Source organism: Somniosus microcephalus, chromosome 9 (genome assembly GCF_052327205.1).
Source record: "Somniosus microcephalus isolate GS21.2 chromosome 9, FLI_Smic_1.0, whole genome shotgun sequence".
Classification (NCBI taxonomy): Eukaryota; Metazoa; Chordata; class Chondrichthyes; order Squaliformes; family Somniosidae; genus Somniosus; species Somniosus microcephalus.
Window position 1 is genome coordinate 18136273 of NC_140995.1, and position 23069 is coordinate 18159341.

General features: G+C 47.1%; 1 protein-coding gene across 1 annotated transcript in view; it reads right to left on the bottom strand.

Annotated features, from left to right (window-relative positions):
• sntg2 (syntrophin, gamma 2) overlaps nt 1-23069 on the bottom strand; it is a gene marked incomplete at its 5' end in the record, with an annotated part of 377700 nt that overhangs the window by 10684 nt on the left and 343947 nt on the right. The window contains 2 exons of the mRNA XM_085996911.1: nt 516-626; nt 1702-1794. Coding sequence (XP_085853037.1) covers nt 516-626; nt 1702-1794 — 204 coding nt within the window. The remainder of the gene's footprint in view (nt 1-515; nt 627-1701; nt 1795-23069) is intronic.

Genomic DNA, 23069 nt, shown 5'->3' on the forward strand with positions numbered 1-23069 from the left:
ACTGTAAAAGGAATAATTGTTAATCCCTCAGCTGTGTATCTTTATGAGGACAGAATATAGAAATGCACAGTTTTTGGAAAATAGGAGACAAAGATTGCCTACAGAACTGCTATTAAATCTTTGAGAGAAGACGTTCAATAAAAACCTGAAACTCGAACAAGAAACGAATATGGTTCTGGCCAAATTTACTTTGAAACTTTATCACTGCATGGAACTGACTCCTAACTGATGAAACATTCTTGCTATGATTGTGATAAAATAGTAAGTAAAGATGTCAATCTATCAGATAAACTTTATTTTGAAGCAAAATATAAAATCAAAGGTGAAAAGTAGGTCGATTCATTTGATGCTCTTCGACTGATAAAAGTTACAGGTTGGAATTTTTATATTTCCTGCATATTGTGGCCGTCATATTGGATTTAGTATTCACAGTTCAGATAACTTCTAAACAGAACATTTCCCCTGCAATGAAGGTATTCCAATTAAAGCGATTGTACGCCATATTATGGAGGTACCTTCATGTCAATCTGTCTGGTATCTGGGTTCTGAAAAAGCAGTTTCACACATGTTTTTCCGTCATCAGAGGATCCTTTGAGCTGCGAGAACTTGAATCTCCAGATAGCATTCTGTAAAGTAACAAAGAGTGTCATAATTTATCTACGGACAGGTGGAATGAGCAATATATTATACACACAGCACTGATTTTGTGTGATCTCTAAACTGTGTGTTGGATGAGCACATCGAAAACATATACATTCAATACAAAACTGCATTGTATATTACATAGTCGAAAAAATCTTCCAAAAATTCTCACAAATATATCTGCTTTACATTTTTTGCTAATGATCATATCTGATCAGTCCGATAAACACCAATATTTAAGTTCTTTGAAATACTCCTGCAATAAAATCTACAATATTTTCAATTTGTAGTCGCTATTGTAAGGTTGAAAATGAGTTCAAGTCAGATTTTGGGCTCTACAGGGTAAGCTGTTGAGTAGGAGCCTTGCTCAATGGGAGTGTGGGCTGTAGATCATTCTATAATAGAATGAAGTTGATTCTGTGACCCACTTGCCCCCTAGAAGAGCTTCACACTTGCCATAGAGGGAGAGCAATGAAGGTTCACAAGATTGATTCTTGGGATGGCAGGACTGCCGTATGAGAAGAGATTGAGTAAACTAGGCCTGCATTCTCTTGAATTCAGAAGAATGAGAGGGGATCTCATTGAAGCATACAAAATTATTACAGGGCTTGATAGGGTGGATGCTGGGAGAATGTTTCCCTTGGCTGGGGAGTCTAGAACCAGGGGCCACAGCCTCAAGATAAAGGGTAGGCCACTCAGGACTGAGATGAGAAGACATTTCTTCACTCAGAGGGTGGTGAACCTTTGGAACTCTCTACCCCAGAGGGCTGTGGAGGCTCAGTCATTGGGTATATTCAAAACAGAAGTTGATAGATTTCTGACTAGTAAGGGCATCAAGGGATATGGCGATAGGGCCGGTGAATGGAGTTGAGGCAGAAGATCAGCCATGATCTCATTAAATGGCGGAGCAGGCTCGAAGGGCCGAATGGCCTACTCCTGCTCCTATTTCTTATGTTATTATGTTCACACCAGAAGTTCTACCTCACAACAATTTACTCCTTTAATTCTTTTGCTTTAATTTCCAACAATACTCTCATATCGCACTTGCTATTTCCTCACCTTTGTGTTATTATCAACACAGGTAAATCCAGCAGCGAAGTCTATTGTGAAGGAAAGTGCCTGGCCTTGCCAAGTGCACCCATATGTCTTAGACTAGTAAAAGGAAAGACAGATTTGTTATTACATGAACATCTATTTCAGGGCATTTTAAAAATAAACAAATACTTTGTATATTGCTCTGCCATCAAGCCACAAAATAGATATATATCATCACCATGAAATCATCTCTGCGATTGCCAGGAAAGAAATCACCCAATCGTTCAGCTCCCTTTCCCCAGCTATTGTATATTTCCCATTAAACTGCCTGCTGCGGGTTAAGAATTGTGTTTGAAAACATTTCTAAAGCAATTACCTTTATTATTGTGGTTCCAGGCACTCACTCACAAACGGCTGTGATGACAGGGGAACTTGTAGCAGGATATAGGACCGTACCAATTATGCAAGGGAGAATATACCGTCCCTCTGCTCAATGGTAGTGTTGACATTATTTAAAATAAAAGATAGGCCAATTTAATGAAGTGTCTGAAAGGGATCTATTTGGGTAATTGCCGAATGAATTCAAGCTAGCCAATTCTTGTTACCCAGAGTTTGGAATTCGGCCTTGCCCCATCTGAACCAGTGGTGGGACTTCATTGTCCCTGCTCTTTCACTTGTAGTTTTGTTCGGGGTGTTTAGCTTATCTTCATCACCTTTTCATCACTCTTCTACGTTTGGCTACGTAACTACAGTGACCATACTTCAAAGTAATTCATTGCATGTGAAATGCTTTGTGACATTGCTGAGCTAGTGATAAGGTGCTATATATAAATGCAATTTCTTTGTTTCTTAGGTGATAAAACATGCAATCAGCTAAGTGCGTATTTGAAGGCATAGAAAAGCAAAACACCAGAATCAGCACATTTAAAACTTGTGCTGTGCAGGTGTACACTTTACCCTTGGATTGAAATGCAAGTATTATTTGCTGAAGAGTATCCACAGGAAAATATGGGTGGAAATTCCACCGTGCAGTATTAGTATTGAACCCATTAACATATTTGTATGAAGTTCATTTGTCTGGTATTTTAATGATGGTGGCATGAGATGAAGTCAATTCTTTATTTTGATAGCACTGAAAGGAATTTCATACAACTGTGTTAATATGTTCATTACTAATATAGCACCGCGCAACCTCAATAGTATAGCTGTTGCAAACGAATTGACATAAAAGACAACATTGTTCAATGAGTTATGGCACAGGGCAAAGCGAAGCATATCAAATGACAAATCAGCTTCACATTTAAAAAGTGAAGTCAGTCCATGAATATAATAAAGAATTGGCTATAAAGGGCCGGCCCGCCCCATCACTGGGGCACTAAACAGGAGCTGTGCACCCAAAGTACACTGCTCCTGTCCAGCCACAGGCTCCTGCAAGTTCCTCTCTTGAGCCATTTACATGGATGCCCAGTCCAGGCCACCCCCCTGGCAAGGCCCAGCACTGGTGGTATGGGGAGGTGGCGATGTCAGGGCAGCTGCAGGGCTCTCAGCCCTGTAGTTGCGTGTTTGGCCATAGTGATCAGGACCTTCTGGCTGCTGATGGAGATCAGCAGTTGGGAATGTGCCAATTAGATTGAAATATCCTCAGGGGAGAGTAGAATGAAGAATTAAAAACATCGTTAGCACCCCCCCCCCCGGCGGTGGTAGCCAGTAGCGCCGCGCTACGCTTCCGGTGATTACATCATCACCGTGCGCAGCGCTCCGCTCGCGCCCCGGCCGCAAACTTCGGTCGCATCCCCTGACCTACCGCTGGATGCTATGTCTGACAGGGTCAGGGTGGCATTTTTGCAGCCGCGGTGATGCAAATGAAAGGGCAGGTGCCAGGCGGCCATTTTTTTTGGGCCGCCTGCCAGCACCTGCTCCCTTCCACTTTTTTATGCGGGGTGCTGGTCACGATTGGTCAGCCCGGCTGCGCTAGGCCCCTCCCCTTTAATCAGTGGAGGGAGGCCTGTAATACCATGACGCTGCTGTGCGTAGCGCCGCGATATTCAATGGCAGTGCCTCAGGAAGGAGGGGGAGCACTTCCAGTGGTGCCCCACCTCCTGCTTGGGGTGCTACCACTGAATTTACGGCGCAGGGGCGCTAACTTTTTTGGGGGGTTACTATTAGCGTCCCGATGAAGTTAGCGCCCCAAAGGGGGCGCAACCAAATTTTTCCCCCCTGCAATTCTCTGGCCTCCCTCTGAACTCCCTTGGACCTTCTAGTTGGCAAGGGGTCAGGATAAGGCCCTTGTATCATGATTTCTATTCATCCCTGCCCTATTTCTCAGAGAAATTAAGCAGGCACAGGCCAAGCTCCATGCCCCCAAGGAAACCCTGAAAGTCCGGGGGCAATGTTAAAAGGAATGGGACCCGGGTACAACAGTCAAGAAAATCCATCCCTGGGTTTCGAGCTAGTCTAGCTATCATGTTTAACATTTAAGAATTGGTTAGACAGGTGGTTGAAGGAAATCGGGCAGGCTCATGGGATTGGGCCTATTGCTCACGTGGAGAATAAGCACTAACATGGACTGGCTGGGCCAAATGGTTTGTTTCCGTGTTATAATTTCTATGTAATTCCATAGCTACATCCTTCAATTACTTGCTTAATGATATTGTTCGCTGCTATAGTATCACTGAAGTTAACTGCAGCCACTGTTTATAATATACAATGAATTAATCACACCCTTATCTGCATTTGTACCTATGATGCCCAACATTGATCACTTTCACCTCACGACAACTGGTAAAAAAGTGCACCAATAGTCATCTTGTAAGTTCCACTGGCTTAATTTCATTTGGTAAATATTTTAAAGTTAAACAGCCCAAAGTCCTGATGCAATGGTGCGGTTGGCACTCAGATGGGTTGGAACCTCCACCCACCTCCAGGTGGTGACACCGATACCTCTCACCTGTGTATTGTGGGGTCAGCCAATTTGAATAGCCAGAGCAGTGTAGGCTGGGTAAATACATCCCGCAACGTCTCAGAAATGCTGGGGTGGGGGGGGAGGGGAGGGTTGGGTGGGGAGGGGTGTAGAAAAAAATGAAGGGACATGGACCAGAAAGGAGAGGGGAGGAAATGGAAAATGTCTGGTGGAGGAATGGGGGTCGGGGCAGGCAACCTGGATGAGAAGGATGGCAAACTTCAGTGTGCCAGACCCCCATTTCGTCATAACGGAGCAGGGGGACAGTTTGTTTGGGCGGCAGGGGCCAACAGCCACCCCTCCCACACCCCAAGCACGTGATATGCATTTTGTCTGGTGCGGTGACTGTGGCAGTGAATGTCACCTCCTTGACCCCAGGATTCTTTTGCAATGTAACAAAAAGTTTAACAGCCTCACCAGAGCAGCCAAGGGAAGCTTACCTGGCCCCCTTTGGCTCTTCCATGCTATCTCTTTACACGTGTGGCGCTCCTTCATTCATTACCATCATGGTGCCAAAGGAGTCAACAGGTGAAAGTAAGATCTGAAATTAGGAGGCAGAGGGTCCACCGAAGACAACCTCTGGGTTACTGAGCCTGCGGACTCAGATCTCTGGGGTCCTGCTCTATAAAGAATGCTGGATGAGCATCATACGCACATGGAGACTCTGAGGACCTTCTTCGAGGACTTGAAACAGATGGCAGGGATCATGGAAGAGTCCTATGCTATTCTCAATATCAATATCCGAGAAGCATTTGACTTATGAAGATCTTCCTGGAGCAAATGGTGGCACCAGGAATATCTGCATTCTGCCACCATGACAGAGAGGCTCCCAGACCAGTTAATGCATCCAAAGTGGATGCTTTGACTACTGATCATCATGCTTTAGGGGACCATCTGGACAGAATAGTGCTAACTGGCTTCTCAGAGCTTTGGGGCTGCATATTCTCCAGGGTTTGCAGGATCTAACTCATAACATTGAGTCTACCCTCCCACTGATGATTGGTCAGTCAGATCCAGGATGTAGTACAAGTGGGGTGACTAGAATATGCATTTATGATGCCACCCTGATAACGGCTCATGTGACATTTCCAGTCCGCTCCCTCATATGCCTGCTCATGGTGGTGGTAGGATACAGGTCCAGGTTGCCCATGCACCTTGCAGCGGTGACACAGCCCGATGAAGAATCCTTCTGGGACTCAGAAGTCCTGAGATAAGGGCCCCTCAATTCCAAGAGCCTAATGATGCCACAGCGCAGCCAAGTTCCACCGATCGCCCTGGCCTTCAGGAATCACAGTGGCACAGTACCAGAATTTGTTTAAGAGCACCACAGAGAGGCAACAGAGTTCGGTACTAAGCTCTTACTGTAAATATATATGTGGATAGTAAAACCACTTTATGACACTTCAGTATTCTGAAGTTAGTCTTTTTTTTAATTATGAGTGTATGTTGGAAGGTCAGTTTCTAACAGCTCCCTCTAGGCCTCCTTACTGAATTGCTGCCTTCTTAGACAGACCTCCCTCTGAGACATCATTGAGGGAGCAGTGTGATCTGTAGACTCTAGGAGAAGGGTATTGCCTAGTTGGTCTGGTTCCCCTTGGGTATAGTCTCATCCTGAGTGCCTCTGTCATTTCCTCTTCCCCCCTGCTCCTCTTCACCTCCATCATAAGGACTTGTATGGGAATACCCATGGCAAGAGCTCCATGACAGAAAGATGGGAAGAAAAAGATTGCCCTGCCTGAAACCACTGAAAGGCAATTTACAAAACCCTTTCTTAGCAGCTCAGCTGAGAAAAGATTTTTGCAATCAGTTCAGTCAAAGCTGACGTTTCAGATAAATACTGTGGACATTCAAAGCCTGTGAAGGCAACCATTTCCTGGTTTGACAAGTCAAGCAGGAAACCTACCCCTCTTTTATACAGGCTTAACTTAAGTGCAATTCTGGTACTAAAGATTAGGAATATGAAATTGATTAGAACAAACAGATTGAAATTAAATGAAAAAGAGCTTGAACATATAGCTTTAAGAAACAAACTATAACTACATATTAATAGATAACACTTTCTAGCAATGGTAGCTGGAATTCCACCACAGCTCGTAGAGTAATTAGATCATTTAACCCCTGAATACAAACCTCAGTAAGGCAAAAAGAACAATTAGGTGGGAACTGAGAACAGACGACAAAACATAAACCTCACAGATGAATATATTTTAGTACTTTGCACTGAAATATGCACTTAATTACCAGGAGAATCTATACAAATACTCTTAACTGGGAAACTAGAATACTGAATGGTTTGACCACCAGTACAGGAGCTTTCAAAGCTAAAGCAATCTACCAGTGAAATAAATAGCCAGAAATTCGGGTCCCCACGGGTGAGTACGCACTGGGTACTCATGCGTAGGCCCAACTAAAGTGCCGGTTTCGTGCATGCACTCCGCATGCGCGGGAAACCAGAACTTCCGTTCCCTTAAAGGAAGGGGTTCACAGGTCGAACGCGTGCGTCGGAGAGGCAGCGCGTACGCCTGGAACTCCCATTTTTTTCCCAGGTTTCTCTGGGAGGGTAAGTCTCCAGGAGCTACGCTTGTAAAAAGCAGTCGCAAGGCCTGCTTTTAACAAGGTAAGTGGTGAATTAAGTTAAATTAAAACATTTTTTCCACAGGTTTATTATTTTTAAATACTTTAAAGAAAGGTAAGTTTATTTTTAGCCCCGTTAGAAACTACAATTAATTTTTTCAAAAATTTAAATTATTGTTTAAAATAGTTATTTTATGTAATTTATAGTTATTTTAAAAATGTGATTTAAAAAAAAAAATTATTTGAAGTTTTAGGGATGTTTTGAGGCTGAATTGTATTCATAGATTTGACAGGAAACCTATGAATGGAGATTCCCTGCTCCGATTGGCTCTCCATGGCCCAGGTGATCCCAGGGGACGCTTCGAACTAACTGCGCCCCTGGGATACGCCAGCACTGCGCGCCAGCAGTTGGAGGAGGCCCAGGATCGGAATCCCACGCGGGCCCACAGCACAACAGCAGGCGCGCTAGGTAAGTGCAGGTCGGGGGCTTGCACCCGCGGGAAGCCCCCGACCCAAATTTCTGGGCCACTCGGCCGTATTTTGTGACCCCTGCGGGTGTGTACGAGGTGCGTACTTGCCCGTAAGGGCCGCACAAGCTCCGGGTTTAGATGCACGAAGCGCATGCGCTGAAACCCGGCACTTGCGATCTGTCACGAATCCTCTTGACAGATCCTCTGCATCCCCGGGAGATGGGCCTCTGCGGGGGTGGGGGGGGGGGGGGGGAGTTGCGCTATTTGCCCAACTCCCGCCTGCTGAAAGGCCGTGGAATTCTTACGCCTGGTGTAAGCAGGGGTAAGGCCTGCTTTTACCAGCATAAGAGTTTTAAAAAATAGAAAAATAAAATGTTATCACTCATTTATAAACTTAAAATACTCTTCAATAAGGTAAGTTTATTTTTAGCCCCGTAAAAAGAGATAATTTTTTTCTCCAAAAAATTTAATTTTTGTTTAAAATATTTAATTAAATGGCATTTTAATTAATATTAAATATGTAATTAATTTTTTTTTTCATTTGTTGGTGTATTCTTTAAGTGATCCCCATTCATACTTATGGGAGTTTCCGTACGTACAGAACTCCCATAAGTATGAATGGGGATTCCCTTCTTTTATTGGTCGGGCCGGCCCGCGTGATCCCACGAACCACCTGCATCCCTGGGATACGGGGACCTCTGCCCGCGCGGACCCGGAGAGGCCCAGGATCGCAAGTCTCCGAATCTCCTGGGCCACCAGGTACATTCGTAGATATTTTACAGGTCGGAGGCGTCGGCCCCGCGGGAAGCCTCCGATCACAAATGTTGGCCCAAAGACTCGTACTTACCATACCTTCTTACTACACCTCTCAAAACTGTAAATGAAAACAGCCGATTGGTAAATATTTTGACTGTAGTTCATTAAATCGTAAATTCAGCAATTTAAGCTGAGCAAAAACAACACAACAAAAATTGTACTTTCTAGAAAATGATCAAACTGCAGAAACACATTTGCTCCTTCCAGGTGCAATTAGCCACTGAACTAAATATATTTAATCTGCTCAACACTAAGTTATTGAGATTGGGGAAAATGCTCACATTGGATCAATAATTTTACAGGAATGATTGAAATGCACTTTGGTAAACTGGAATCCCTTGTTTGATTAGAACTGTGCTTTTCAACAGCATTATACTTAGAAACATGTAAAAACAAAGGACAGGAAAAGACCAACTAGTCTATTGAGTATGTGCTACACTGCCATGGTGCAACTTCTACACACCATGAAACCCATATGACATTATCCCCTTCCATCAACCCCTGCACCCCCCCTCCGATCAACCCCCACCTCCCCAACTCATCAGTCGTGCAAGATCCTGGGGGAGGCAAAAAAAAAGGGTAAGCAAATTTAGGAAAAAGCACTGGGGAATTCCTTTCAGACTTTGGCAGTGTAATTTCCCATCAGCAAACCTGCCATTTCAACCATCTTTGTCTTTGTTTTCTGCCCACCTGGCTATGGGAGGTTGTCAGCACTGATACTCAGCACTGCTGCCTTTGCGGAACACTTACCACAATGTGGGGCTCTCCCACTACCCACAGTACAAAGAGTTCTATTTAAACCACAGGTCCGACACTGCATTCCTCAAAGAGCGGAGTGTAATACCGTTTGGAGTGAAATCACACAGAGGTTTGGCCTTTGTTAAAAGAGTGAACAAAATCATTTCATTGCAATGTGTTAATGCATTTGTATTCTCATATTGCACAGTGTGATTTCATCCAAATTAAATGTTTACTTTAAAGGATTACTTCACCCTACTGTACAATATTTTATGTCTTTAAATGTTGCTCTAAGATTTAAATGCTAATAAATTTTATGGTGTTAAATGTCTCAGATGAAAGTCTATAGATCAACATTTATACCTGAATTGATAATGATAGATTCTAGAGATATCACTCAGTATACAGAAACCCTCAGCTTTGTAACAACATTCACAATAAAATAATCAGTTTTTGCCTTTTTGATCTTTAGGGATTTAATTTCCTCCAGGCACTTTTTTTTTAGCAAACTAATCAATGTGTTTGCTTTAACTTCCTCTCTAACATATTAAACTAATGTGTTAATATAGTGCACAGAGGGAATTAAACCGCTTGAGATCTAATTATATCCGTTCAGGGGAAATATACCCTGTCATGGGCTTCAAAATTAGAAGTACCACAATTCTTTTCTAATTGACTCATCAATTATGTCAAATTCAAATATAAACAAATACTGCCCTTGCTAAACTACCAAAGAAAACAGGTACAGCTGAATTTAAAATTAAGTGTAGATACAGGGAGAATTACTACATTATCATGACTGTAGTTACTTTATGAGAGTGCTTTGGGTGGGGGGTAGGGAAGGGTAAGAAATGGTCTTTTCAGCATCTGGTCTTAGCAAATCTGGCAGGTTTACATTGGGGTTACTGCCGGGTGCATGAGAACTGTGCATCAGGAACTGATAGCACAAGCACCTTTCTAAATCCCATCTAAAAACCGCTAGCGACTATCCAAGCCAACCATCTCAACAGGATGGAGATATCTCAGCTTGCTATGAACACAGCTAATACATTGTCTAATCATTTCACACTTTCCCCATAAAGTTATTCAACATATCCATTCAAGCTGATGATATTTGTCAATCAGTATAATTGTGTATAATTACTGTGTAAACTGCCATTGGTGGTCAGAGATATTAAATTGGTTGGATGTGCTTTATCCAAAAGGGCTTTAATTGATATTGCGTCTTATCACATCTCTTAGAAACATCTGAGCACTTCACATAGTTACTTGGATACAACAGGAGTGATGTCAAAGAAAGAAAGAAAGACTTGCATTTATATAGCGCCTTTCACGACCACCGGATGTCTCAAGGCGCTTTACGGCCAATGAAGTACTTTTTGAAGTGGAGTCACTGTTGTAATGTGGGAAACACGGCAGCCAATTTGCGCACAGCAAGCTCCCACAAACAGCAATGTGATAATGACCAGATAATCTGTTTTTGTTATGTTGGTTGAGGGATAAATATTGGCCCCAGGACACCGGGGATAACTCTCCCTGCTCTTCTTCAAAATGGTGCCGTGGGATCTTTTACGTCCACCTGAGAGAGCAGACGGGGGCCTCGGTTTAACGTCTCATCCGAAAGACGGCACCTCCGACAGTGCGGCACTCCCTCAGCACTGCACTGGGAGTGTCAGCCGAGCTTTATGTAGGCACAAGCAGTAGTTATTTTGTACGCAAACAGCAATGATGGTGTTGGTTTCGATTATTTTCCTCAAATGGTCAGCCAGCAGTATGCTGGTCAGGGGTTTGGCAGCTCTGGATTGGCTCGGAGATCATCAAAGATCCCAACGAGTGGAGCTGTTCCAGGACATACGTGGCTGCTCCTATTTTGTGATGTCACTGGAACGGACAGCTGGCATGGCAGGTATCTATTGTGGTAAGAAATTTGACATCTTTTTAAACACTTCAAGGAATAGTTATATTTTAAATATATGATTCTGTGGCGGAGCCACCAGGGGGACTCTGATCTAATGTACATAATTATCTTTAACAAATTATTAGCTACAGAATGAATCTGTATCTTTGTTCATATCATTGCATGTACATAGCGCGGTCCCTTTAAGAATGAGACCAAACGCGATGATGTCATCACGTTGATCGCGTGATCCTCCAGTGGCGGGAAAATGTGATGACGTCATGACGTCAGGCTGGGGAGCCGCCCGAGTCAGTCCTCGTGTTGCCAGCAAAGAGTACAGACCTGTAATGTAGTTCTCCTGTGTTTTCGTTTTAAACTCTGTTGATTAGTATTAAACATCGTTTGTTTGATAGACTGACTCGACCTCAGTCCTTTAGTTAGGAATCTAGCCATTCCTACAGTGGTGACCCCGAATTTTCGTGAACAATTTTCGTGGAAGAAGCGAAGCGCAACGAAAAATGGAAGCGAACTCCGTGGCTTTGAAGCTCCCACAGTTTTGGGAACAACAGGTGGCCTCCTGGTTTGTCCAAGCAGAAGCACAATTCGATCTCCGAAACATCGTTGCGGATCAGACCCATTACCTTTACGTGGTCTCCGCACTCGACAGCTCCACGGCCTCACGGATCATCAGCCTGCTCGAAAACCCCCCGGTTGACAGCAAGTATAATACTCTTAAAGCGCGGTTAATACAGGTCTTCGGGCTCACAAAAGCTGAGCGTGCCCACCGGCTACTCGCTTTGCCCGGGCTTGGCGATTCCAAGCCATCTGAGTTAATGAGCCAGATGCTCACGCTCCTTGGCTCAGAACCACAATGGTCTTTCGGGAGTTATTCCTGAGTCAACTACCCGAGCAGGTTCAGGCTGCCCTCGCCAGATTGGAAGCCACAGATTGCGCAGCACTTGCTGCAGAAGCAGATACGATTTATGCGGTCACGCATCAATACTGTGCCACCACGAGGCACCCCTCCCCCGCGAATGCCACCCCGATGCCTCCATCCCCCGGCTTCTGTTTTTACCACACCTGTTTCGGCACGAAAGCCAGAGGCTGCCGCCCTCCCTGCCGTTTCGCGCCTAACAAAAAAAACATCAACACCAGCAGCAACTCCAGAAAAGGAGGACCGAGTCTGAGGGACGTTCCGCGGCCGCGATGGCGATTGGAAATACCGGGAAGCTCCTCAACATTACAGATTCCCTCTCAGGCCGGCGCTTTTTATGCGACACCAGGGTGCAGTGTAGCATTCTTCCTGCCTCAGCACTCGATATTCAGTCTGGGATGCATGGCCTCTCCCTCGTGGCAGCTAATGGCGGGGCCATTCGTTTCTTTGGCAAACGGCTGGTCCTGGTGTGCTTCGGCGGGCAACGGTTTCAGTGGGAATTTATTACAGCCAAGGTTTCGCAAGCCATCCTCGGCGCGGATTTCTTATGCGCCAACAGCTTCTTGGTGGATGTAAGAAATCGTCGGTTGGTCAACGCGGCCACCGTCCACTCTGTAATGTATGTACCTTTAAGGGGGAGAACTATTTTTTACAGCTCATGTATACTGTAGTACCGGCAGTGACCACACCTGTATATAAAGTTGAGTACAGGTAGACTATCCTTTATCCGAAAACCTTGGGACCAGCTGTGTTTCGGTTTCGGAATTTTTTGGATTTCAGAAGGTTTTCATCTCCGTATCTGGCAACAAACACTGTTGCTTAGCAACAGCTTGTAAACACTCGGGCCCTGCCTTGGAAGCGTCTCTGAAGCTGTTGCTAAGCTACAGAGACTCTTTCCACAGCTTGACTGTTTAAAAAAATGCTAGGGGAAGAAAAAAAATGCTAGGGGAAGAAAACAAATGCTAGGGGAAGAAAAAAATCCTAACAAAACGGCTGCTGATTTCTGCTGTTAGATCGAGGTTTCTGGCTCCCCTTGCTCCGTATCTGAATTCCTTGACTTAGCGGGGGTCTGGGGCTCGACTGCCGCCACCAGTTGTGGGAAAGCCAGATATCGGCTGACTCCTACACTAAGCTGGCCCGCAAATCCGGTCGGGGGGGGGAAGAAAAGACTATCGGACGGGCTGCTGCAGCTATCGGACCGGCCGCTGTATTGTTGGGTTCACTCTCCCGGTACCTCCTTCACACTGCCCGGCTCGGCCTGCAATCTCCTACCCAGGAGGGAACTCTGTGACCCTCTGCCCTGCTCACAGGGAAAGGCAGAGCTCCCGGACCACTCCTGTCATGTTTGGCGCCACTCGGGTCATGTCGTGCGCACGATTTACGCTCCACGAAAAAACTTTCGGTTTTTAGAGGTTTTCGGTTTTCGGAAGTGCGGATAAAGGATAGTCCACCTGTAGTAATCTGTACAGTTCAGTTGCAGTCTGAGCCACGTTGAGTAAACACCGTTTGTACCGTTCTCCGCAGTCTGTGTCTGATTATACACGGACATAACAGTGGCGACGAGGAAGATTCGAACCTACCTGCAACTCTGCATCACCTCCCAGGGATTCGCTCCTGGTGAACAGTGGAAGGTCGAGTCCAGAAGCACGGGCGTCGACAACGGGCAACCGCCCAGTCATCCAGCGGAGATTTGAGCATCGCAAGGGAGGCTGTCGAGAGCCAGGATTGGCTTTCCAGTCACGGTGGTCCAGCGAAACGGGCTGGCAACAGGTACTGCGCAGACCCTTCCCGGACAGCGGCAGGCTAGAGCCCGACCGAGCGGCACAGAAAAAGGCCGAGCAGCATCGACGGGGGAGAGAGGGCAGAGCGCACAGGGCGCAGCCGGTGTTCCGGACCGAGCGGCGTCAACGGGGGAGAGAGACGAGAGAGAGCAGAGTGCAGCCGGTGTTCAAGGGCCGAGCAGCGTCAACGGGGGAGAGAGGCGCGCAGGAAAATGCGAGGCGCTGCCATTGCCATGAGGACCGCAGAGAGCAGCGTTGGCAGCAGTGCAGGAGCAGCGTGCGAAACCCACAGGGCGTCGTCATTTGCCACGAGGACCGCCGAGAGTGGCGTTGGCAGCAGCGCGGGAGACGACATTTTAAGCCGCAGCGGGGAAGAAAGGAAAGCGCGGGAGACACCATTTTAAGCCAGTCTAACCACACACAAAAATGCCGAAGAGTGGCAGTATCACAGCGTTCGACAATGAAGTCGAAGATTGGACGACATATGTCGAACACATAGAAGTATACTGCAAGGCGAATGAAGTGCCAGATGACAAGAAAGCGCTGGTATTGTTGAATTCAATGGGTGCAAAAACGTATGGCTTACTACAAAACCTAGTAACCCCAGAGAAGCCAGTAGAAAAGGATTTTGAAAACATAGTGTCAATCCTACAGGACCACTTAAACCCCACACTGCTGCTGATAGCAGAAAGATTTAAGTTTCACAAAAGGAACCAGCATAAAGATGAAAGTAATGCTGAGTATTTAACAGAACTGCGCTAGCTATCGAAACACTGCCAGTTTGGAACGGGACTAGCAGATACTTTAAGGGACAAGTTTGTGTGTGGGCTTCAAAGTGAAGGAACCCAGAAACGGCTTTTATCTGAAAAGGACCTTACGCTGGAAAAGGCTTTCAGCATTGCGGTATCATATGAAGCAGCAGCACGGGGCGCTGCAGAGATACAACAGAGACCGCAAGAATATGGCACAAACGAAATGTCATATGGAACAGAGAAGTGCTATTGCTGCAGCAGAACAACACACGACCAGAATGATTGCTGGTTCAAAGACAAAGTGTGCAGACAGTGTGGAAAAGTAGGACACATAGCACGAGTCTGCAGGTCGGGAAAGAAAACCAGCAATAAGAAACCGACCAAAGGAAAGTACAAGAAGGTACATAAGATAACGGAGAATAGTTCAGACGAACAAAAGAGTGATAACGACTCCGAAAGCATGGAACTGAGTTGTCTGTAACTACATAATGTGATCACAACAGAGGATCACCGAACCACTTGGGTCACTCTCAAGATAGCAGGAGTCCAGGTAAAGATGGAATTGGACACAGGATCAGCCCTAACAGTCATAAACCGACGGGACTACGAGCGGCTGTTCTCACACATACCCTTGAGAGACACAAAAAATATTTTGAAGACGTACACGGGGCAAAAAGTCTACCCCAAAGGAAAAATAAGGGTGACCGTTATATATAACGGTAAGGAAACACCAAAACTAGACCTGTATGTATTGCAAGATGGAGGACCACCATTACTGGGACGTGAATGGATCCGGAAAATACAACTGGATTGGCATTCCATACAGGCACTGACTGTGGCTGACAAAAAGGATGGCGACGTCACACCTGGGCGACTGTCAAAGATCCTAATTGATGCAAAGGAAGTGTTCCAGCAAGGACTCGGAACACTAAAAGGCATGACAGCGATGATTAAAATTGAAGAAAACGCAAGTCCAAAATTTTTTGCCAGACCGGTACCTTATGCGATCCGCCAAGCCGTCGAAGCAGAGTTGGAGAGTCTGGAACGTTCAGGTGCAATGTCCAAGGTAGACTGGAGCGAGTGGGCTACACCCATCGTCCCTGTGATGAAAAAGTCGTTGAGCAGCACGCCTGGGGAACCAAGGAAGGTTCGCATCTGTGGGGACTTTAAGGTAACAGTGAACCCGGTCCTTCACACCGTACAATATCCACTTCCGCGGATTGAAGATATTTTCGCCTCGCTATCTGGAGGGAAACGCTTCACTAAGATTGATCTGGCCCAGGCGTATCTGCAAATGGAGGTAGAAGAAGCATCAAAAAAAATACCTCACAATCAACACCCATAAAGGTCTCTACCAATACAACCAGCTGGTATTCGGGGTAGCATCAGCTCCGGCTATTTGGCAGAGGGCAATGGAACAAGTCCTGCAAGGGATCCCAGGGACCCAGTGTTATTTGGATGACATCCTGGTCACGGGCGAAAATGACAGTGATCACCTTGCCAACCTGGAGCAGGTGCTCACTAGATTGCAGGAATATGGGCTCCGAGCTAACCGCCCCAAATGCGAGTTTTTTAGAAAACAAATCTCATATTGTGGCCACGTTATCGATAAAGAGGGGTTACATAAGTCCCCAGAGAAGATTGAGGCTGTAGTCAAGGCTCCAGCACCGGAAAATGTGTCAATTCTGCAGTCGTTCCTCGGGCTGGTAAACTACTACCATAAGTTCTTGCCAAATTTGTCTACAATACTACACCCACTGAACACCCTACTGCAAACTGGGGTGCCATGGAAGTGGAGTGATGAATGTAGACGAGCTTTCCAGAAGAGCAAAACACTAATCACATCGAAAGAGGTATTGGCCCATTACAACCCAGCATTACCAATTCGGTTGGCATGTGATGCGTCACCCTACGGCATTGGAGCGGTGCTGTCGCACAAATTCTCGGACGGCTCAGAGAGGCCAATAGCTTTTGTGTCACGATTACTAACCTCAGCCGAGCGTAACTACGCCCAGATTGACAGGGAGGCCCTCAGCCTAGTGTGGGGAGTGAAAAAGTTCAATCACTATCTGCACGGGCAGAAATTCACCTTGATGACTGATCACCAGCCTCTTGTCTCCATTTTTAATCCAAAGAAGGGCGTTCCGGTGATGACTGCGCAACGACTACAAAGACGGTCACTTTTTCTAGGGGCGCACCACTATGAGATTGAATATAAGGGCATGAAACAGCATGGAAATGCTGATGGGCTATCACGCCTGCCACTGCCCACTGCGGAGGAAGCACCAGCAGTGTATCCTGTCGAAATATTCCATTCGACTATAGTTGAATACCTACCGGTAACTAACGCTTGTATCGAAAATGACACCCGAAATGACCCGACACTGTCTCGGGTATATGATTTGACGGTGAAGGGATGGCCAGCACATGGCGACTCACTGTTGCCAGCATTCTTGACAAGGAGAGAACAGCTGTCAGTGTGCCGGGGGACCTTGATGTGTGGATCCTGAGTGGTAATTCCACCCAAGTTAAGGGATAGAGTGCTCAATGAGTTTCATGAGGGTCATCTGGGAGGGGTAAAAATGAAAAGCCTAGCCAGGGCTTATGTGTGGTGGCCGGGAATCGATAAACAAATCGAGGACCTGACCAAGAGCTGCTCAGGATGCTAGAAAGTCCAAAATGCACCACCACAGGCCCCTCTACACCCATGGGAGTGGCCCTCATCTCCATGGCAATGGCTGCATATTGATTTTGCTGGTCCATTCATGGACTCAATGTTTTTAATAGCCGTGGATGCGCACTCAAAATGGCCTGAGGTCATCAAAATGTCCTCCACCACCACGGAGAAAACTATTGCAGTCCTACGGACCATTTTTGCCAGGAATGGCTTGCCAGAACAGATTTGCTCCGACAACGGACCACAGTTTGTGTCCGAAGAGTTTCGAAGATTTATGAAAAGGAATGGGGTAAGGCATTACACATCCGCCCCGTATCATCCAGCCACAAATGGATTGGCTGAGAGGTTCGAACAAACCTTTAAGAAGGCAATAAAGGCTATGTACAATGACAATATTCCACTGCAGCACAAGGTGGACAATTTCCTGTTCGCCTACCGGAATGCGACACATGCAGTCACCAACCAGGCCCCAGCCATGATGTTCTTTAACCGAAGGTTAAGATCTCGCCTGGATTTGCTCAGATCAAACGTACGAAGAGATGTTGAGAGTAAGCAATTCCAGCACATCCATGAGAAGTCAACAAGGAGCTTCAATGTAGGGCAACCAGTCTTGGCCCACGACTACCGAACAGAAAAATGGCAGCCAGGAATGAAATGCACACGGCAGGGCCCACTAATGTACACAGTGGACATTGGGGAGAGCATCGTGAGACGCCATGCTGACCAGATCCTAGAGTCACAGGAACAAGTCAACCCCATGCCTCGGCCATACGTACCTGGTGATGAACCCGACGTACAGGTAGCATCTACCCCAGAAACAGTAGCATCGGAAGCTGATGAACCAAACGACGACAGGGGGCCAGAATCGCCTCCGCACCAAGAGCAAGACACTCGGGAAAGGCGCTATCCAGAAAGGATCAGGAAGCCTCCCCAAAGACTGAATTTATAAATAGACTATTTTCAGCTAATGTTGCATGTTAAAAGTGTTAATTGTAATTAGTTTGATATTTAATTGTTAAATGAGTGTTATGGTACTGTTAATCTAAAAGGGGAGGAATTGTAATGTATGTACCTTTAAGGGGGAGAACTACTTTTCACAGCTCATGTATACTGTAGTACTGGCAGTGACCACACCTGTATATAACATTGAGTAGTAATCTGTACAGTTCAGTTGCAGTCTGTGCCACGTTGAGTAAACACTGTTTGTACCGTTCTCCGCAGTCTGTGTCTGATTATACACGGACATAACACACTCCATCCCTTGCTTCCGCAGTTCCACAACGTCGCACACTGTATCCTGCGCGTCGTCCTCGCCGGATGAGTTCACTCGCCTATTAGGTGAATTCCCGGAGCTGATCAAACCCACTTTCTCCTCCTTGGCCACTAAGCATGGTGTCGAACACCACATTACTATGACTGGCTCTCCGGTTTACGCGCGAGCTCGGCGCCTGGAACCCGGCAAGCTCGCGGCTGCGAAGGCAGAGTTTGCCACGATGGAATGGCTGGGGATTATTCGCCGGTCGAATAGTCCCTGGTCCTCGCCTCTCTACATCGTCCCGAAGCCCGGCGGTGGCTGGCGGCCATGTGGGGACTACCGACGCCTTAATGATGCCACTACTCCCGATCGGTACCCGATCCCGCATATACAGGATTTCTCCGCCCATTTGGCGGGAAACTCAATCTTCTCCAAGGTCGACCTCGTCCGTGGCTACCACCAAGTTCCCGTACACCCGCAGGACGTCCAGAAAACGGCTGTCATCACTCCCTTTGGACTGTTCGAGTTTCTACGGATGCCATTTGGGCTCAAGAACGCCGCACAGGCTTTTCAACGACTAATGGACTCGGTCCTGCGGGATCTTCCCTTTTTATTTGTCTACCTTGACGACATCCTGATAGCCAGCTCTACCAAACAGGAACACGTCTACCATCTGCGCACCCTCTTTCGACGCCTCAGCCAACATGGCCTCATAATCAACCCGGCCAAGTGTCAGTTCGGCCTACAACAGATTGACTTCTTGGGCCACCGCATTGCTTCGGAGGGCGCAATTCCACTGCAGGCAAAGGTCGAAGCAATTACGGCATTCCCAAGGCCGCAGTCCACCAAGGTTCTTCAAGAATTCCTGGGCATGGTGAATTCCTACCACCGCTTTGTGCCCAAGGCAGCACGACTCATGCAGCCCCTCTACAAGGCCCTCAAAGGCAAGGCCGGAAAGGATACAATAGCCTGGACGGTCGAAATGGACAACGCTTTCGACAACACAAAAACCACTCTAGCCAATGCAACTACGTTGGCGCACCCTCTGCCAGGTGCCACCATCGCCCTTACCACCGACGCTTCCGACTATGCCACAGGCGCTGTGCAGGAACAGTGGGTCAACGGGACGTGGCAACCACTGGCATTTTTCAGCCGCCAACTCCGGCGCAACGAACGCAAATACAGCACTTTCGACCGGGAGTTGCTGGCGCTGTTCCTGGCTATCCGCCATTTCCGTTTTTTGTTAGAAGGACATCCCTTCACTGCGTTTGTAGATCACAAACCACTGACCTTCGCCATGGCCAAGACCGCCGAACCGTGGTCGGCTCGACAGCAGCGACAGCTAACTTTCATTTCAGAATTCACGACAGACGTCCAACACGTAGCTGGCAAGGACAACTTGGTAGCTGATTGCCTTTCTCGCGCGACAGTACGGGCAGTCCAGCTGGGCATCGATTATGCCCTCATGGCTACCGATCAGGCATCCGACCCTGAAACACAGGCGTATCGCACCGACACCTATAGCCTCCAACCGACCGATGTGCAATTCCACGCTGCAGGCACCTCGTTACTCTGCGATGTCTCCATGGGAGATCCCTGCCCAATCGTTCCAGTCGCCTGGCGCCACAAAGTTTCCAACGCCATACATGGGCTTTCGCATCCTGGCGTGAAGGCATCTCAAAAATTAATGTCGGCTAAGTTCGTCTGGAGAGGAATGCGTAAGGATATCCGCGACTGGGCTAACACCTGCGTCGTCTGTCAAACGTCTAAGGTGCAACGTCACGTTAAGGCCCCATTGGCCACGTTCGCAGTACCAGAACGTCGATTCGACCATGTAAACGTGGACCTCATCGGGCCGCTTCCACTGTCGCAGGGGTTCACACACATCCTCACCATGGTCGATCGTACTACTAGATGGCCAGAGGCAGTTCCTCTGGCGCCAATATGTCCGCCGATGTCGCCAGAGCATTCCTCTCCTCGTAGGTCGCACGTTTCGGCGTTCCGGCGGACATTTCTTTGGACCGCGGTCCACAGTTCTCTTCCGAGCTCTGGAATGCTGTGGCCCAGGGTCTCGGCACCAAGCTTCACCGCACCACAGCCTATCACCCGCAAGCAAACGGTTTGTGCGAATGTTTCCACAGATCGTTAAAGGCATCGCTGAGGGCCAGCCTCCAAGGCGCCGGATGGGTGGATAAGCTTCCGTGGGTCATGTTGGGTCTCCGCACGGCACCCAAAGAGGACCTGCAATCGTCCGCCATGGAGCTCGTGTACGGTCAGCCACTCCGCGTACCGGGAGATTTCTTGCCACTTCCAACTGAGCCGTGGTCCGCAGCCGAACAACTCAGCAGCCACCGGGAAACAGCCAAGGCTTTTGCACCTATCTCAACTTCGCATCATGGCCTTCCATCTTCACACGTACCAGCGGAGCTAAAGAATGCTGAATTTGTATTCATTCGTCATGATGCTCATAGGGATCCGCTCAAGGCCCCTTACACAGGCCCTTTTCGCGTACTGGAGACAGGCGACAAGAGTTTCTCTGTAGATATCGGTGGTAAACCCGACCACATATCCATTGACCGTCTCAAACCGGCACACCTGGACATCGACTGGCCAGTAGAGACTGCACAGCCACCACGACGTGGTCGATCTCCCGCCGCATCCATGCCAGACCGAAGGCTTCCATCCGCCAGCCCGCCCGCTGTTCAACAATGTCCACTCCAAGAATACAGGAGTCGCTCTGACAGGCTTGTCAGACCTCCTAGTCGATTGACTTTTACTGTTAAAGACAATTCTGGGGGGGCGCATGTGGCGGAGCCACCAGGGGGACTCTGATCTAATGTGCATAATTATCTTTAACAAATTATTAGCTACAGAATGAATCTGTATCTTTGTTCATATCATTGCATGTACATAGCGCGGTCCCTTTAAGAATGAGACCAAACGCGATGACGTCATCACATTGATCACGTGATCCTCCAGTAGCGGGAAAACGTGATGATGTCATGACGTCAGGCTGGGGAGCCGCCCTAGTCAGTCCTCGTGGAGCCAGCAAAGAGTACAGATCTGTAATGTAGTTCTCCTGTGTTTTCGTTTTAAACTCTGTTGATTAGTATTAAACATCGTTTGTTTGATAGACTGACTCGACCTCAGTCCTTTAGTTAGGAATCTAGCCATTCCTACAATTCATACAAGTACTCTGAATGAGAAGTCCTTCCCCCTAGCTCTTTCTTTCTCTTCAAATCCCTGTTGTGAAATCCACTGTGAATAGGAACACCTTGTAGCTGTTACGTGAAGTGAAGTGAAATCCAGGAAGATGGCGTGAGGCCTGATAGGTGTTGTCATTTTTATTAAAATGGAAAAATTTGACCCTCCACAAAATCAAAATTCGTTTTTCAGGGGCCATAACGTTTGTTTAGCAGTCAATACGCTGTTAAAACCCCAGTTACACCTAATCCTAAAGGGTCGAACTTTTAATGGGGTATTTAACAGCGATATTACTGCGGAAAAGCCGAAGCTTTCGTCAGTTTTACTGGTTTCCCTGATTGCCGGCTATGGGGTGAGGGGGGTGGGGGGGATGGGGAGCTCAGCGCAGCCAGTGTCGGAGCAGTCAATGACTGACCGCAACTTCAGGATTCATATGCAAAACTCAAATCTTCTCTCTAAGGATCTTAGCCATTAGCTTGCCACCGAGCAATCTATTCTGCTTCTACAATTCATGCTGTCTATAATATAGTTTAAAAAAAAAACACATCTCTCTTTGGGATTCTTCTGCCCTGCAAAGCTGATGTAGCCTTGTGCAGAAGATCGGATCATTAGAACAGACATGGTCTTCATTTATGTTTGAGTTGTGTGAAGCACAAAGAAAGTTATTCCATGACGAAGATACGGGGGCGGGGGGTGGGGGCGGAATAACCTCCAAAAACAGGCACAGGGATCGTGATGTGTGATTAACCTGCGCCTGTTGATTGCAATACAGCAGCACGACAAATTTGTGCGGCTTGCTGATTATCATGATTGCTGCGTGCAGCCAGCACTATCGGCGCTGTTCATAGACGTCACTCATCAGCAGAGGGCTCGACATCACAAGTGCCTAGTGTAATGTATTGTCACATGGTTTGTCACATGGTTTAGTATGAGCATGCTCAGTTCGCTCTGGCCTAGTAAAGCAAGCACATGGACAAGCAACTCATCCTGTCTCTGTCCTTCATTTGTTCTACCCACATATATTACATTATGACGACGAGAATGGGATCCCAAAGCCATCATTAGGGATCATGGAAGGACACAGTGTTCAACCTTCGAGTGGAAAAGTTTAAGGTGAATTTCTGCTATGTTTTACCATTAATGCTGATGCAGAATTGTCTGTGCTTCCCCTTCGCGTGTATGTATACACAGCAACAGCGGCATTGATTTGCACAGGTAGCGAGCTGAGTCACTGTTCGACGGCATTGGGTCAATTATGGCAGCGCCTATGCAATTCATCGGAAGCCTCGGCATGTATGACCGAGCTCGCGAGCCATTCAATTCTTACACTGAAAG